Raw genomic sequence first — 18078 nt, 5'->3', positions numbered from 1 at the left:
TTTCTTCTTTTTTGTGGGTCGATCGTATTTTGGCAGTGAATAAATACTGGATAGGCTTATTCCTGTTCGTACATCTGCATCTGAACTTCATTTGTGTCACATTCTTGGTTTTTTCTCCTGGTGACTGCACAGATAAAGCATACCCGACTGAGGAGTGGCATTTTTCCGTGGGCTCCTGTTGAACTCCTTTGCCTTCTTCAGTTGGTAAGAATTCGGCTCTCTCAGTGATTTCTGATGGAGCAAAATCTTCTGCTGTGAAATCCGGATTGAACGGGAGGAGGAGATTAGTGTTTAACGTCCCGTCGACAACGAGGTCATTAGAGACGCACCACAAGCTCGGATTAGGAAAGGATTGGGAAGGAAATTGGCCGTGCCCTTTCAAACGAACCATACCGGCATTTGCCTGAAGCGATTTAGGAAGATCACGGAAAACCTAAATCAGGGTGGCAGGGCTCGGGTTTGAACCGTAGTCCTCCCGAATGCGAGTACAATGTGCTAACCACTGAGCCATCTCGCTCGGTTGGATTGGACGGGAATATTCCGAACACTCATCTGTTTGCATTCCGGCTACTCTAGAACATGCGGCTCAAAACAAAGCACTCACGTCTGTCTGCCTAATGGATGTACCTGGATGAGTGACCATTAGAAACAAAGAGTCTTTCCCACTCTCTCACAGCGCACACTTAACCGATGAGCCACAAGGTTCAAAAAAATATGACATGGCAGTCACTGCTTCGTTCCGCTGTTTGGCGTGCCGTGGTTTCTTTCAGACAGATCGGTGATTCTTTTGGCAAATGGTTTTATTTTCTAGTGCGTTCCTAGATAGTGCTTACTGCTTACGATATACAACTTAAAGATTAGGTAATTTGAAACAAAAACTTATATTTACCTAAAACAACCAATAAATGTGGCAGAGCTCCTCAAGATTACATGTGGTGGTGTCGCTATAAAAGCAGCAACTGAATATACACTATGTGATCACAAGTATCCGGATACATGTCTGAAAATTACTTAAATGTTCTTGGCACCCTCCATCGGTAATGAAGGAATTCAATATGGTACTGGCCGATCCTTAGCCTTGATGACAGTTTCCACTCTCGGAGGCATGCGTTCAGTCAGATGTTGGAAGGTTTCTTGGGGAATAGCAGCCCATTTTTCACGCAGTGCTGCACTGAGAAGAGGAATCGATGTCGGTCGGTGAAGCCCGGCACGAAGTCGGCGTTCCAAAACATCCCAAAGGTCTTCTATAGGATGCAGGTCAGGACTCTGTACAGGCCAGTTCATTACACGAATGTTATTGTCGTGTAAGCACTCCGCCACAGGCCGTACATTATGAACGGGTTCTCGATCGTGCTGAAAGATGCAATCGCCATCCCCGAATTGCACTTCAACAGTGGGAAGCAAGAAGGTGCTTAAAACATCAATGCACACCTGTGCTGTATTAGTGCCACGCAAAACAAGAGGTGCAAGCTAACCTCCATGAAAAACACGACCACACCATAACACTACCGCCTCCGAATTTTACTGTTGGCACTACACGCGATGGCGGATGACCTTCACCGGGAATTCGCTAGAACCATGCCCTGCCATCGGATCGGCACATTGTGTACTGTGATTCATCACTCCACAAAACGTTTTTCCACTGTTAAATCGTCAAATGCTTACGCTCCTTACACCAAGCGAAGCGTCGTTTGGCATTTGCCAGCCTGATGTGTGGCTTATGAGCAGCCGCTCGAACATCAAATCCAAGTTTTGTCACCTCCCGCCTAACTGTTATAGTATTTGCAGTGGATCCTGGCACAATTTGGAATTCCTGTGTCATGGTCTGGATAGATGTCTGCCTATTACACATTACGACCCTCTTCTACTGTCAGCGGTCTCTGTCAGTCAACAGAGGAGGTCGGCCTGTACGCTTTTGTGCTGTACGTGTCCCTTCATGTTTTCACTTCACTCTCACATCGGGAACAGCGGACCAAGTGATGTTTAGGACTGTGGAAATCATGCGTACAGATGTATGACACAAGTGACATCCAATCCACGTAACCACGTTCGAAGTCCGTGAGTTCCGCGGAGCGCCCCATTCTGCTCTCTCACGATGTATAATGACTACTGAGGTCGCTGATGTGGAGTACCAGGCAGTAGGTGGCAGCACAATATACCTAATATGAAAAACGTACTTTTTTTGGGTGTCCGGATACTTTTGACCACATAGTGTAGTTTTCGGTGGCGGTCAGTGTTGCCAGTGAAGAGAAAATGCCACTGCGCACTCTTTAACAGACACATACTCTCACACGACCTTATCCTACTTGACTGAGTCGCCTTGAAGGGAATTATGAATCCACACTCTCCAATGTGGATGCACTTTTACGTTCGACCTCCTATGGGAATCTAAAATTAGCGAGTATGAAGGAAATGGACGGGGACTGCGGACAGGTTGCGCTAGGTGGGGCTATGAGTTGGCCGGGGAACGATATAGACTACATATTTACAATACATTCTGTGTCCTCGAGGATAGTGGTTAACGCAACTGAGCAGTAAGCAGGGGATGCTAGGTTCGGCACACATTTTTCATTCACCCCCCCCCCCCCCCCCCCACATAAAATCTCGATGCAGCTGATGTCATTAGGTTCTTCATGTTCCTTTCCTTTCTCACACCTTCACCTTGAACGTAGGGAGGGATGGGGTCACTAGCAAACAGTGACCCTCCCCAGAACTGGACCCTAGACGCACACCTGTGTCCCTCACATCCTCCACGTCTCTCCTCGTCTTGACGATCCTCTGCCGGCGTTGCAGCTTTGGTAATAAGTGTGGTGTGTTGTTGCAGTGGAGGAGATGGACCACTACCTGGACTACATCGGCGGGCCGGCCGGCGCGCTCGCGCTGACCGGCGTGGCGGCAGCGTCCGCCTTCTACCTGGCCACCAGGCCCCGGCCCGAGAAGCCGCTGGTTGACCTCAGCCACCAGAGCGACCAGCTGCCCGTGAGTACCGCTCCCGTCTACCGACACCGTTCAGCTTGGCCGCCAGGAAACGGCTTCCACAACTACTGTCTCTACGAGGTTGCTTTTATTCAGGACTCCAACACACCGTATTATTCCCCATTCTTTTGGCTACAGACCGTGTTTGTCAGCAGAATCTCCGTAGAATACGACGGCCTTACGCCACCCTACTGGGAAGGCCAGCATGCTACCAATCCACTGGTCGACGTCGGAGCCAACGTCTGATCGCATCAGTAACCTCCCCATTATCCACAAACAGCTTCCCACGGAGTGCATCCCTCGTTAGGTCAAACAGATGCAAGTCGGAAGTTGCAAAATCCGGGCTGTTGTGTGGATGAGGAAGACAAGTCCAATGAGATTTTGTGGACGACTTGCGACGGATTTTTTACGTGCGTGCGTGCGATGCACCAATTGCGACGGATTATACGTTGCTGCTGCAATGCAATTTCTTTTATAATTTTTGTTCACCTACCTCTTTACAGCGGTAGATCTTCACACGTAAACTCCTGACTGGCTTACGAGATCACAGAAAAGCAGTGTTGCGGAAACTGTAACCTCATAGCTAAACGCCGGAGGCCGCTATAAGTAAAATTTGCTGAAAATTAAAGAAATGATTCCGAAAGGGGATGTCACTCGTACTTTAAACATGAAGTTCAAATTTAAACATTCAATAGATCTTTATTGCCGTTAAGCAAGATCATCAGCCCACATTTACGAAAATTAGAAAAGTTTCTGCTCACCTTTATCACCATACCTAAAACAGCCAGAACTTTTACCTTCCCAAATTCCGAAACCAATTACTTGTAACACAGTCAATGATCGGCCAATTACTTCTCCACACGATATTCATTGGTTGTCTTTAGTAAAAGTTTATCCTCGCCATAAGATACTCAGTAAGAATATACTCAGTACCGCCACGCTATATAATTCAAACTTCACTCGTGATTTTCGTCGGGACGAATTATCATAACACTCTAAAGTTTTCACAAACAGTTTCTGGTCACTACCAGATAGCATTAACACTGGACCATAACGCGGAAGTCATACCAACACTTCATCTTACACATAATGCGAAAAGTCACATCCAGCATAACCGCCTCCAATCAAAGCTACCTCGCGACTCTCCTCTCACTCTCCCACACTCAAAACTCTGTCTCCTCGCTAGGCGGCCAACCATCTCGCTTCTCATTGGCTGTCAGCACTTACGACCAATGAGAACTCACTTCTAGGGCGCGGCTCGCGCCAAAATCTAGCAAGCACCAACTACTTCTCTAGGCTCATTGACGTCATCAAATTAAGTAACACAAAACTCTCTAATTAAATAAACAAAACAAAATGAACTATAAACTTTACTCTACATCTGGAAATTTATTATGTAGTCGCGAATGTTCTGGCTGTCTTATACATAAGCATACGTACTTGGACATCCGACATGCACTAGTAGGGGAACCACTAGTGGATTCGTTCCCACGTTACAGAGCTGGAACACTTGCCAGTTCCTGTAGAGAATTACATGAATGATTTTTAATAATGCCGAGCGTCCCACATACTCTCACGCACGCATTCTCATTCACTCGCACCCTAACACACAATACACATATTTACTTAGAATTCTTGAAATTATTATTAGAAAAAAGTTACAGAGGTTTTCTGAAACTAAAAACTTTCCAAATTTATATATGAACACTGAAAGTGTTATCAGATCATCGTACATAGTCACTGAAGGTGAACATTTACATCACTGTATTTATTTAAATTCTTGACTGTCGGAAAATTACGTTTTTTTATGGAATTTTACTAACTTCCAAAATACAACTATTTTTGATCTCAGACTTTGACATATTGTTTGTTTTCACAACAGAAGGTTGTACATCAAATATGATGTTCCTCAGGTTATTCCTTTGTTAGTTATTAATATTTTTAGTTTCGTATAATGTAAGTGGCCTGCCAGCGCTACTCCACTGCTTTCACACGTGCAGCTGCAACAGATGGCCGTGACGTCAGTCTGCAGGACACAACTCGTCCGTTACTGACCGTATAATACTCTACCGGCTTACATTGCAGCCCACATACATTCTGAAGTAAAGCTTTTAATAGACAAATGGGCGATCGCGCACTAGTTTAGACGCCACAGACTGTGTCAGCACTACCAACAGAGACATCCAGCTGCGGAGCGAGGTGTTTGATTGTGATCTGTCGACTACCTAGAATGAGTGTCCACACGTTCCAACATTGCAAGAGTCACACATGTGTTCGGCCGGCCGGCACTTGGTAGATCGGTCAGGTTTGAGTGACCTTGTTGTGATGATGACTGACGCCTCGCCCAGCGATTCACTGTGCTTTTGTTCACTGCCAGGTCTCCTAGATATTCTGCAAGCGCCTATGGTTTTCTGTGATGCTCTGGTTTCCTGCGAAAAGAAATTCAATGAGAGCTCTCTGCTCGTAAGACAGCTCCGTTACAGACGCCATTTCGAAGATCAGCCAGCTATCGCGATGTCCCAAAACAAATTTCATATTTTTTCAACAGAAATTGGCCGAGAAAAAATGTGTTATTGAACGTCCCTCGTATTATTTACACCGTATGGAAACATCTACATCTACATCAATACTCCGTAAGCCACCTAACTATGTGGCGGAGGGTACTCTGATACCACTAACTGATTCCCCCTTCCATGTTCCATTCGCGAAGGCGCGTGGGATGAATGACTGTTGGTAAGCCTCAGTATTACCTCAAACTTCCCGAATTTTCTCATCGTCGTCATTTCCCGGGATGTATGTGGAAAGAAGTGATATTTTGTCCGACTTTTCCCGGAAAGCATTATCTCTAAATTTCAGTAGCAAACCTCTCCGTGATGCACAACGCCTCTCTTATAAGTTCTACCGCAGTAGTTTGTTGAGCATCTCTGTAAAGCTCTCGCGCCGCTTAAATTATCCCGTGAAGAAACGCGCCGCTCTTCGTAGGATTTTCTCTATCTCTCTTATCACTCCTACCTGACAGGGGTCCCAGATAGATAAACAATACCCAAGAATCGGTCGAACAAATGCCTTGTAAGCCACTTCCTTCGTGGATAAGTTACATTCCTGAAGATTCTTCCTGTAAATTTCAGTCTGGCATCTGCTTTTCCTACTTTTTGTTTCATGTGATCCTTCCACTCAAGTTCACTCTGGATAGTTACCACTAGATATTTTACAGAAGATAGTATTTCCAGCAAATTTGACATTTGTTCAGTAGTGGATTTCTTTTTTTATGTATGTGCAGTATGTTAGGTTCATTTATTGACGTTCAGGATCAACTGCCAGCCGCGCGGGATTAGCCGCTGCAGTCCTGGACTGTGAGGCTGATCCCGGCGGATGTTCGAGTCCTCCCTCGGGCATGGGTGTGTGTGTTTGTCCTTAGGATAATTTAGGTTAAATAGTGTGTAAGCTTAGAGACTGATGACCATAGCAGTTAAGTCCCATAAGATTTCACACAGATTTTTTTTTTATGCCAGAACCTGCACCATTCATTAATCCTCGGTAGGTCATTTTGCCCCCCCATGAACCATGGACCTTGCCGTTGGTGGGGAGGCTTGCGTGCCTCAGCGATACAGATGGCCGTACCGTAGGTGCAACCACAACGGAGGGGTATCTGTTGAGAGGCCGGACAAACGTGTGGTTCCTGAAGAGGGGCAGCAGCCTTTTCAGTAGTTGCAGGGGCAACAGTCTGGATGATTGACTGATCTGGCCTTGCAACATTAACCAAAACGGCGTTGCTGTGCTGGTACTGCGAACGGCTGAAAGCAAGGGGAAACTACAGTCGTAATTTTTCCCGAGGACATGCAGCTTTACTGTATGATTAAATGATGATGGCATCCTCTTGGGTAAAATATTCCAAAGGTAAAATAGTCCCCCATTCGGATCTCCGGGCGGGGACTACTCAGGAGGATGTCGTTATCAGGAGAAAGAAAACTGGCGTTCTACGGATCGGAGCGTGGAATGTCAGATCCCTTAATCGGGCAGGTAGGTTAGAAAATTTTAAAAGGGAAATGGATAGGTTAAAGTTAGATATAGTGGGAATTAGTGAAGTTCGGTGGCAGGAGGAACAAGACTTCTGGTCAGGTGATTACAGGGTTATAAACACAAAATCAAATAGGGGTAATGCAGGAGTAGGTTTAATGATGAATAGGAAAATAGGAATGCGGGTAAGCTAACTACAAACAGCATAGTGAACGCATTATTGTGGCCAAGATAGATACGAAGCCCACACCTACTACAGTAGTACAAGTTTATATGCCAACTAGCTCTGCAGATGACGAAGAAATTGAAGAAATGTACGATGAAATAAAAGAAATTATTCAGATAGTGAAGGGAGACGAAAATTTAATAGTAATGGGTGACTGGAATTCGAGTGTAGGAAAAGGGAGAGAAGGAAACATAGTAGGTGAATATGGATTGGGGATAAGAAATGAAAGAGGAAGCCGCCTAGTAGAATTTTGTACAGAGCACAACTTAGTCATAGGTAACACTTGGTTTAAGAATCATGAAAGAAGGTTGTATACGTGGAAGAACCCTAGAGATACTAAAAGGTATCAGATAGATTATATAATGGTAAGACAGAGATTTAGGAACCAGGTTTTAAGTTGTAAGACATTTCCAGGGGCAGATGTGGACTCTGACCACAATCTATTGGTTATGACCTGTAGATTAAAACTGAAGAAAATGCAAAAATGTGGGAAATTAAGGAGATGGGACCTGGATGAACTGAAAAAACCAGAGGTTGTACAGAGTTTCAGGGAGAGCATAAGGGAACAATTGACAGGAATAGGGGAAAGAAATACAGTACAAGAAGAATGGGTAGCTCTGAGGGATGAAGTAGTGAAGGCAGCAGAGGATAAAGTAGGTAAAAAGACGAGGGCTGCTAGAAATCCTTGGGTAACAGAAGAAATATTGAATTTAATTGATGAAAGGAGAAAATATAAAAATGCAGTAAATGAAGCAGGCAAAAAGGAATACAAACGTCTCAAAAATGAGATCGACAGGAAGTGCAAAATGGCTAAACAGGGATGGCTAGAGGACAAATGTAAGGATGTAGAGGCTTATCTCACTAGGGGTAAGATAGATACTGCCTACAGGAAAATTAAAGAGACCTTTGGAGAGAAGAGAACCACGTGTATGAATATCAAGAGCTCAGATGGCAATCCAGTTCTAAGCAAAGAAGGGAAGGCAGAAAGGTGGCAGGAGTATATAGAAGCTTTACACAAGGGTGATGAACTTGAGGACAATATTATGGAAATGGAAGAGGATGTAGATGAAGACGAAATGGGTGATACGATACTGCGTGAAGAGTTTGACAGAGCACTGAAAGACCTGAGTCGAAACAAGGCCCCCGGAGTAGACAACATTCCATTAGAACTACTGACGGCCTTGGGAGAGCCAGTCCTGACAAAACTCTACCAGCTGGTGAGCAAGATGTATGAGACAGGCGAAATACCCTCAGACTTCAAGAAGAATATAATAATTCCAATCCCAAAGAAAGCAGGTGCTGACAGATGTGAAAATTACCGAACTATCATTTTAATAAGTCACAGCTGCAAAATACTAACGCGAATTCTTTACAGACGAATGGAAAAACTGGTAGATGCAGACCTCGGGGAGGATCAGTTTGGATTCCGTCGAAATGTTGGAACACGTGAGGCAATACTGACCTTACGAGTTATCTTAGAAGCTAGATTAAGAAAAGGCAAACCTACGTTCCTAGCATTTGTAGACTTAGAGAAAGCTTTTGACAATGTTGACTGGAATACTCTTTTTGAAATTCTAAAGATGGCAGGGGTAAAATACAGGAAGCGAAAGGCTATTTACAATTTGTACAGAAACCAGATGGCAGTCATAAGAGTCGAGGGGCATGAAAGGGAAGCAGTGGTTGGGAAAGGAGTGAGACAGGGTTGTAGCCTCTCCCCGATGTTATTCAATCTGTATATTGAGCAAGCAGTAAAGGAAACAAAAGAAAAATTTGGAGTAGGTATTAAAATTCATGGAGACGAAGTAAAAACTTTGAGGTTCGCCGATGACATTGTAATTCTGTCAGAGACGGCAAAGGACTTGGAAGAGCAGTTGAACGGAATGGACAGTGTCTTGAAAGGAGGGTATAAGATGAACATCAACAAAAGCAAAACGAGGATAATGGAATGTAGTCGAATTAAATCGGGTGATGCTGAGGGAATTAGATTAGGAAATGAGACACTTAAAGTAGTAAAGGAGTTTTGCTATTTAGGAAGTAAAATAACTGATGATGGTCGAAGTAGAGAGGATATAAAATGTAGACTGGCAATGGCAAGGACAGCGTTTCTGAAGAAGAGAAATTTGTTAACATCGAATATAGATTTAAGTGTCAGGAAGTTATTTCTGAAAATATTTGTTTGGAGTGTAGCCATGTATGGAAGTGAAACATGGACGATAACTAGTTTGGACAAGAAGAGAATAGAAGCTTTCGAAATGTGGTGCTACAGAAGAATACTGAAGATAAGGTGGATAGATCACGTAACTAATGAGGAGGTATTGAATAGGATTGGGGAGAAGAGAAGTTTGTGGCACAACTTGACTAGAAGAAGGGATCGGTTGGTAGGACATGTTTTGAGGCATCAAGGGATCACAAATTTAGCATTGGAGGGCAGTGTGGAGGGTAAAAATCGTAGAAGGAGACCGAGAGATGAGTACACTAAGCAGATTCAGAAGGATGTAGGTTGCAGTAGGTACTGGGAGATGAAGAAGCTTGCACAGGATAGAGTAGCATGGAGAGCTGCATCAAACCAGTCTCAGGACTGAAGACCACAACAACAACAACAGGTCATTTTGCAAAATGATAATGTCTTCTGGCGTTGCTACTTTCTTATAGGTAATCGCATCATCTGCTTACAGTTTTCAAGAGCTTCCGACGCCTTCCACTACACTATATGAAAACATTTCAATCAGTAACAGTCCTATCACACTTCATTGGTGTGTTCCGGAAAGTACCTTTACACCTGTCGATTTTGTTCAGTTAACAGGGACGTGCTGAGTTCTGCTGGCAAGGAAATCTTGAAACCAGTCACTAATCTGGTCAGATACTCGGTAAGCTCGTAGTTTTTCACTAAACGGCAGTGCGGGTCGGTGTAAAATGCCTTGCTAAACTCAAGGAACATGGCATGAACCTGAGCGCCGTTGTCTGCAGCGCTATGGATCTGAACTAGGATCAGAGCGAGCTGCGTTTCGTAAGATCTCTCTTTGCTGAATCCATGTTGATTTTTATAGACGAGATTTTTATTCTCCAAAAACGTGATAATTCTTGAGCATAGACCGTGTTCCATGACTCTGGAACAAATTGACGTCAACAGCATGAGCATGTAACTATGTGCTTCTGTCTTACAACCCTTCTTGAAAACAGGAATGACCTGCACTTTCTTCCAGTCGCTAGGTGCCCTTCATTGCTCCGACGAACTTCTGTGCACTGTAGTTGCTTTTCTATTCCGCAATCTGTTATCTCGTGAAACAATTTCAGAAGCCAGAATTCAGTATTTCGATCTTCTCTATTGCCTTCCCTTTCGGTACCCGTATGGACACGGAGTGACTGAACAGATGATTCCGAACCCCTTACTGATTTTACTTTGTGGATGACCACGGGAATTCTAGAGGATGTAACCGAATGAACACGTCCTCTCTAATTTATAGGTCTTTCGTTCGCATGCAGTGGAAGTTCACTGTCCCGCAGCGCATTGGTAGTTAGAACACAGACACACGGGGAACAGAGTTAGCACGTTTCACTGACAAATTGCGTTTACGACTCTGCTCTCTGCGCAGTGACGTCAGGACGGACATCTGTTCAGAGAAACAACAGCCAAACCCCGTGGTGGGTGTCTCTTCGTTTCAGTCTTCAGATAAAAAGTTATGAGGAACACGTGTTCTTTCTTCAAACCAAATGTTGACTTTCGTAGAGAACCCATGCTAATAAACTGCGATTTGTCGCACACTAATAAACTCTGATGTGCCAGATTTAGGTAACATGCAGCGAACAGAGAACTTAAGACTGACGACCAGTGCCTTGCTATGTTTATACGAACAGTAAAAGAACGGATGAACTGAATTATACACTAATACTCCTAACATCTGGTTCTTGCGGAATCCTAAAGAATATTCTGTGATGGAAATTTACGATATTCGCAGAAGAAGAATTACAAAACATCTTGCAAAAGCAGCCCCCCCCCAAAAAAAAAAATAGGAACACATTGTCTTCCCAAAATTCCGAGATGCGATCTCTGATTACGATACGATGTTATGAAATAACCGAGATGGTACACAATGTATGTGATCCACTCAAAAAAATTTCGACTGATAGAAGAATTTGCAACAGAAGCGAAAACTGGAATAGCATGTGCTCCAAGGAAGAGTGTGCCTACGATTAATCAATTTATTTGATAAGATCAGTAACGTTATCAGAATGCTCGCTAACAACATTGTTGTCTACTGTAAAATATCATCGTTGAGTGAGCGTAAGGAAATTTAGAACTACAGTAGGCGGACATGAATATGGAAACACCAATAATTACGGTGTAGGAAACCCGTTGGCATTCAAAACAGCTTCCAGTCTTCTCAGAAAGGATAAAGAAGTTACTGTATGGTTTGCAAGAGGTAATCTTATAAATTCTTCTTGCAAAAAGTGAGAAGTTCAGGTAATGATGATGAATAGACCACCAAGCCTCCACAATGCTCGAATCTGGTGACTGTGGTTGCCTGGGGAAATACGACAGTTCACCTCGTGCTCACAAAACCAGTCCTGGTAGATGCGACATGTGTGAACCAGGGCGCTATCGTCTTGTAACACAGAATCCTCACTGGGGACAAATATTACACCATAGGGTGGACCTGATCAGCCAGAATGGTGACACAATCATTGGCAGTGAAGTGATCATGCGGAGTAACCATAGGGCCCCACTGAATACCACGACATGCCTGCCAAAACATCACCAGTAACCGAGCCCTGTTTCATTCTTGAGACATGAACACGGCCAGAAGCTGGAAACGATGTGAAATCTGACTCATCCGACAAAATGACTTTCCTGCACGGTCTAGGTTTTATGACTTCAGCACTACATTTTTCCTGTTAGGGGCATTTGCATCACTAATTGTTTTAGAATTTCAGCTCGCACTGCAGTTCCCTGCTTGTGGAGCTCCCTTCTTATTGTTTTGTCGCTGACAGGATTCACAAGTGTGACAGTCAGTTTTGCAGTGACTTTTGGAGTTGTCGTCCTCTTATTTTTCGTCACAATGCTGTCCAAGTCCGCCCGTCACGATCACTCAACACTCACTTTCGCCCCCGTTTCGGCTAAAAGGATGACGTTTTCCGCTTTCCCGGTATGCGGTATAAATCTTCGATACGGTGCGTCTTGAAACACCAAACACTTCGGCTCATCAAGTACATCAGAACGTAGCATCAACAGGTTAGTGTTAATCACGAACGTGGTTTTGCAGTCAGTGCAATGTTTACAAATGCGGAGTTGGCAGATGCCCATTTTATGTCTGGATTAGCACGGGGCAACAGCCGTGGCGCGGTACGTTTGTATCGAGACAGATTTCCAGAACGAAGGTGTCCCGACAGGAAGACGTTCGAAGTACTAGATTGGCGTCTTAGGGAGCACGGAACATTCCAGCCTATGACTCGCGACTGGGGAAGACCTATAACGACGAGGACACCTGCAATGGATGAGGGAATTCTTCGTGCAATTGACGATAACCCTAATGCCAGCGTCAGAGAAGTTGCTGCTGTACAAGGTAACGTTGACCACGTCACTGTATGGAGAGTGCTACGGAAGAACCAGTTGTTTCTGTACCATATACAGCGTTTGCAGGCACTATCAGCAACTGATTGGCCTCCACGGGTACATTTCTGCGAATGGTTCATCCAACAATGTGTCAATACTCATTTCAGTGCAAATGTTCTCTTTACGGATGAGGCTTCATTCCAACGTGATCAAATTGTAAATTTTCACAATCAACATATGTGGGGTGACGAGAATCCGCACGCAATTGTGCAATCACGTCATCAACACAGATTTTCTGTGAACGTTTGGGCAGGCATTGTTAGTGATGTCTCGAATGGGCCCCATGTTGTTCCACCTTCGCTCAGTGGAGCACGTTGTCATGATTTCATACGGGCTACTCTACCTGTGCTGCTAGAACATGTGCCTTTACAAGTACGACACAACATGTGATTCATGCACGATGGAGCTCCTACACATTTCAGTCGACGTGTTCGTACGCTTCTCAACAACAGATTCGGTGACCGATGGATTGGTAGAGGCGGACCAGTTCCGTGGCCTCCATGCTCTCCTGACCTCAACCTTCTTGACTTTCATTTATGGGGGCATTTGAAAGCTCTTGTCTACGTAACCCCGGTACCAAATGTAGAGACTCTTCGTGATCGTATTGTGGACGGCTGTGATACAATACGCCATTCTCCAGGGCTGCGTCAGCGCATCAGGGATTCCATGCGACGGAGAGTGCATGAATGTACCCTCGCTAACGGAGGACATTTTGAACATTTCCTGTAACAAAGTGTTTGAAGTCACGCTGGTACGTTCTGTTGCTGTGTGTTTCCATTCCATGAATAATGTAGTCCGGAACCGCGCGACTGCTACGGTCGCAGGTTCGAATCCTGCCTCGGGCATGGATGTATGTGATGTCCTTAGGTTAGTTAGGTTTAAGTAGTTCTAAGTTCTAGGAGACTGATGACCTCAGATGTTAAGTCCCATAGTGCTCAGAGCCATTTGAACCATTTTTTTGAATAATGTGATGTGAAGAGAAGTAATAAAATGAGCTCTAACATGGAAAGTAAGCGTTTCCGGACACTTGTCCACATAACATATTTTCTTTGTTTGTGTGTGAGGAATGTACCTGAAAGTTTGGCCGTACCTTTTTGTAACACCCTGCATACGCTCTAAAAAAATTTGCTGCACATAAGGTATCAACGGAAAACGCAAAACTGTAAACTTTGTCGACCAATGGATGAAAGTGTGACGTTGCAGCGCAATTTCAACGCGCAGCTGGCACGGACAGTATGCAGGGGACATGTCGATACCATCGCATAAAGTCTTTGCGAATTTCGTTCCGTGTGTCCGCTTCGGTAGTTGCCCGAACAGTGTGTCGGATTGCCAAGCGAAGGGGAGCGGATTGGATTCCTGGCCAGGTCGGGAATTTTCCTCGCTCGAGAACTGGGTGTTGTGTTGTCCTTACGTTCGTATCATCATAACTGACATTCAGCTATTGAGCTCGCTGAATGTGCGAGTCCCGAAAGGCAATAAATGGGGGAAGAAATGTCATTCCGTGTACTCACTTACACAGGAACTATGCCTCGCAGACAGCCGCGTGAACAATATACGATGTTGTCAACATTTGAGAGAGAACGTGTTGTTAGGTTCAAAAAAGCCGGTTGGAGTAATCGGTAAATCGCTCGATATTTGAATAGGAGCGATGCCAGCATAAGACGACCCGGCGGATCAGCGGTGGTCGGTGACGCGGCTGTTCCGCCTGACGCAGTCTACATCTACATCCACATTTATACTCCGCAAGCCACCCACTGGTGTGTGGCGGAGGGCACTTTACGTGCCACTGTCATTACCTCCCTTTCCTGTTCCAGTCGCGTGGTTCGCGGGAAGAACGACTGCCGTATAGCCTCCGTGCGCTCTCGAATCTCTCTAATTTTACATTCGCGATCTCCTCGGGAGGTATAAGTAGGGGGAAGCAATATATTCGATACCTCATCCAGAAACGCACCCTCTCGAAACCTGGCCAACAAGCTACACCGCGACACAGAGCGCCTCTCTTGCAGAGTCTGCCACTTGAGTTTGCTAAACATCTCGCGAGGCATGTGCCAGGGTCCGCGCCGCCGCCGACGAAGAAATTGCTACCCTCAAAGTCGCAATGGAGGAAGAGAGGGTGCCACTCCAAGCCGAACTGGTGGAGGCTCGGCAGCTGGTGCACAGTCTCCGTGTTGCACTGGCCAGCTAGCCCCGCCCAGTATAGAAGAAGGACGCCGACACGCAGACTGCCGCATCCGTGGAGACTGTAGCCATACAGGAAGCCACGGGGGTGGTAACACAAGACGCCGCCGTACAGACAGACGTTGCGGCGAAGACCGAGGCAACCCAGGTCATGACGGAGGAAGCTCCCTGCCCCCTTTCCAAGACGCAGCTGCAGAAGATAGTGTCCATCAATTTGGACACTCTCAAATCTTACAACGCCCGCCCTCCTCTCCTGTTGAGCAGGAAGTTCTCGTCACATCGATAGAACAAGCCGAGAACACGAGCAAAGAACAAGGGGTGAAGACCGCTGAAGCCACGGAAGCCGCTAGCTGGGAGTACGTGCCAGACCCTGAAGTTTCACAAGCAGACACATCCAAGAAGAAGAACAAGGACAAGAAGAAGCACCCAGGCGCCAGAGGACCTCGTAGACTCTCCTTCTTACCGCGCCAGACACCCATCATCATCATCATCATCATCATCATCATCATAAACCACTCGCCCTGTCAATCGCTGACTGGCTATCCTAGGCGTCAACAGGGCCAGTCAAGTAAAGGCCCCTAACTGGCGCATCGCTATTATCCATCAGCCTACCGTCTGTCTCTGACCGGCAATCATCAGTACCTAACCACGCACATCCATCCCAGTTATTCCTAAACGTCCCAGCATGCTTTCAATCTAACCAAAATAGAGTAAATGTCTAATGACGACAGACTCCTCCTTACCTTTCTCAAGAAGAGGAATTCAAGTGCGAAGAGAGAGAGAGAGACTGTACGACGATGTTGGCAGGAATGGGTGAATCATGGCCGAACACAGTGTCAAGGAGGAAGCAGTCGACCTAGAGAGACATCAGATCGTGAGTAACGAGGACTTGTCAGAGAAGCACTTAGAGCCCTGGATTCGTCATTATCGAACCGACGTGCAACAGGTGCTTCAGTGACCACAAGGACCATTAATAGCCGACTCACAGAAAGAGGGCTGAACTCAAGACGCCACTTGCGCAGTCTGCCGTTGACCTCTGTACGCCAAGTCCGTTTGCGGTGGCGTCGGGCACATTCGCCCTGAAACCTCATTGACTGGGGTAGAATTGCCTCCAGCGACGAGTCCCGTATCGAAATGAGCCCCCGTGACGAGCGGAGACACCACAGACAACGGTGGGATACCAATCTGACTGTCACCCGCCATACAGCACGGCATCCAGATTTGACGGTCTGACGTGCCATTTCTTTTCATACCAAGACCCCTTTGGTTGTCGTCCGCGACATCCATACAGCACAGCGGAACGTCGGTGATATTCTACGCCCCGTTTTGTTAACGTTCACAGCATTGCAACATGAGCTTACATTTCAGCAAGATGATGCTCTCGTGCACACGGCGTTCCTTTCTTTCTTTTTTAATTAGTACAGAGGGAGGAAGAGCCTCTTGCGTCATAATGCTCCGCCCTTGAACATTGTGGGTATTTGAGAAGGCGGCAGCCGCTTCAAAAAGAGCATAAAGTGCGGTGCACATTATGGCACGCGACCAAAGTTTTAAAGCTGACGGAACGGCGCGCGTCGCGACTGGTCCCGTGCGCCTGATTACAGCGGGGGCTCTTTTTTAACTAGAAGGCGCAGGAGGAACTAACTGTCTGAGTAGTTCTAGCTGCAACGGGGTCCACAGACGAAACGAATTCTCTGAATGACAATAATCTTTAGCAGTGGCTTTTGTTGCTTGGATTAAGATACCTATGTACACTCCTGGAAATTGAAATAAGAACACCGTGAATTCAGTGTCCCAGGAAGGGGAAACTTTATTGACACATTCCTGGGGTCAGATACATCACATGATCACACTGACAGAACCACAGGCACATAGACACAGGCAATAGAGCATGCACAATGTCGGCACTAGTACAGTGTATATCCACCTTTCGCAGCAATGCAGGCTGCTATTCTCCCATTGAGACGATCGTAGAGATGCTGGATGTAGTCCTGTGGAACGGCTTGCCATGCCATTTCCACCTGGCGCCTCAGTTGGACCAGCGTTCGTGCTGGACGTGCAGACCGCGTGACACGACGCTTCATCCAGTCCCAAACATGCTCAATGGGGGACAGATCCGGAGATCTTGCTGGCCAGGGTAGTTGACTTATACCTTCTAGAGCACGTTGGGTGGCACGGGATACGTGCGGACATGCATTGTCCTGTTGGAACAGGAAGTTCCCTTGCCGGTCTAGGAATGGTAGAACGATGGGTTCGATGACGGTTTGGATGTACCGTGCACTGTTCAGTGTCCCCTCGACGATCACCAGAGGTGTACGGCCAGTGTAGGAGATCGCTCCCCACACCATGATGCCGGGTGTTGGCCCTGTGTGCCTCGGTCGTATGCAGTCCTGATTGTGGCGCTCACCTGCACGGCGCCAAACACGCATACGACCATCATTCGCACCAAGGCAGAAGCGACTCTCATCGCTGAAGACGACACGTCTCCATTCGTCTCTCCATTCACGTCTGTCGCGACACCACTGGAGGCGGGCTGCACGATGTTGGGGCGTGAGCGGAAGACGGCCTAACGGTGTGCGGGACCGTAGCCCAGCTTCATGGAGACGGTTGCGAATGGTCCTCGCCGATACCCCAGGAGCAACAGTGTCCCTAATTTGCTGGGAAGTGGCGGTGCGGTCCCCTACGGCACTGCGTAGGATCCTACGGTCTTGGCGTGCATCCGTGCGTCGCTGCGGTCCGGTCCCAGGTCGACGGGCACGTGCACCTTCCGCCGACCACTGGCGACAACATCGATGTACTGTGGAGACCTCACGCCCCACGTGTTGAGCAATTCGGCGGTACGTCCACCCGGCCTCCCGCATGCCCACTATACGCCCTCGCTCAAAGTCCGTCAACTGCACATACGGTTCACGTCCACGCTGTCGCGGCATGCTACCAGTGTTAAAGACTGCGATGGAGCTCCGTATGCCACGGCAAACTGGCTGACACTGACGGCGGCGGTGCACAAATGCTGCGCAGCTAGCGCCATTCGACGGCCAACACCGCGGTTCCTGGTGTGTCCGCTGTGCCGTGC

The 18078-nt window shown here is 46.5% G+C and overlaps 1 protein-coding gene across 3 annotated transcripts in view; it reads left to right on the top strand.

The window, feature by feature from the left end:
• Nucleotides 1-18078, top strand: part of LOC126336758 (long-chain-fatty-acid--CoA ligase 1) — a 603077-nt gene that overhangs the window by 366852 nt on the left and 218147 nt on the right. For all 3 annotated transcript variants that reach the window (XM_050000762.1, XM_050000761.1, XM_050000763.1), the window contains one exon: nucleotides 2825-2979. In XM_050000762.1, the coding sequence (XP_049856719.1) occupies nucleotides 2833-2979 (147 nt within the window). In that variant the 5' untranslated portion in view covers nucleotides 2825-2832. The remainder of the gene's footprint in view (nucleotides 1-2824; nucleotides 2980-18078) is intronic.

This window comes from Schistocerca gregaria, chromosome 2 (assembly GCF_023897955.1).
Source record: "Schistocerca gregaria isolate iqSchGreg1 chromosome 2, iqSchGreg1.2, whole genome shotgun sequence".
NCBI classification, from domain to species: Eukaryota; Metazoa; Arthropoda; class Insecta; order Orthoptera; family Acrididae; genus Schistocerca; species Schistocerca gregaria.
Note: the sequence above shows the minus strand (reverse complement) of the source record. Positions and strands in the feature narration are given on the sequence as shown.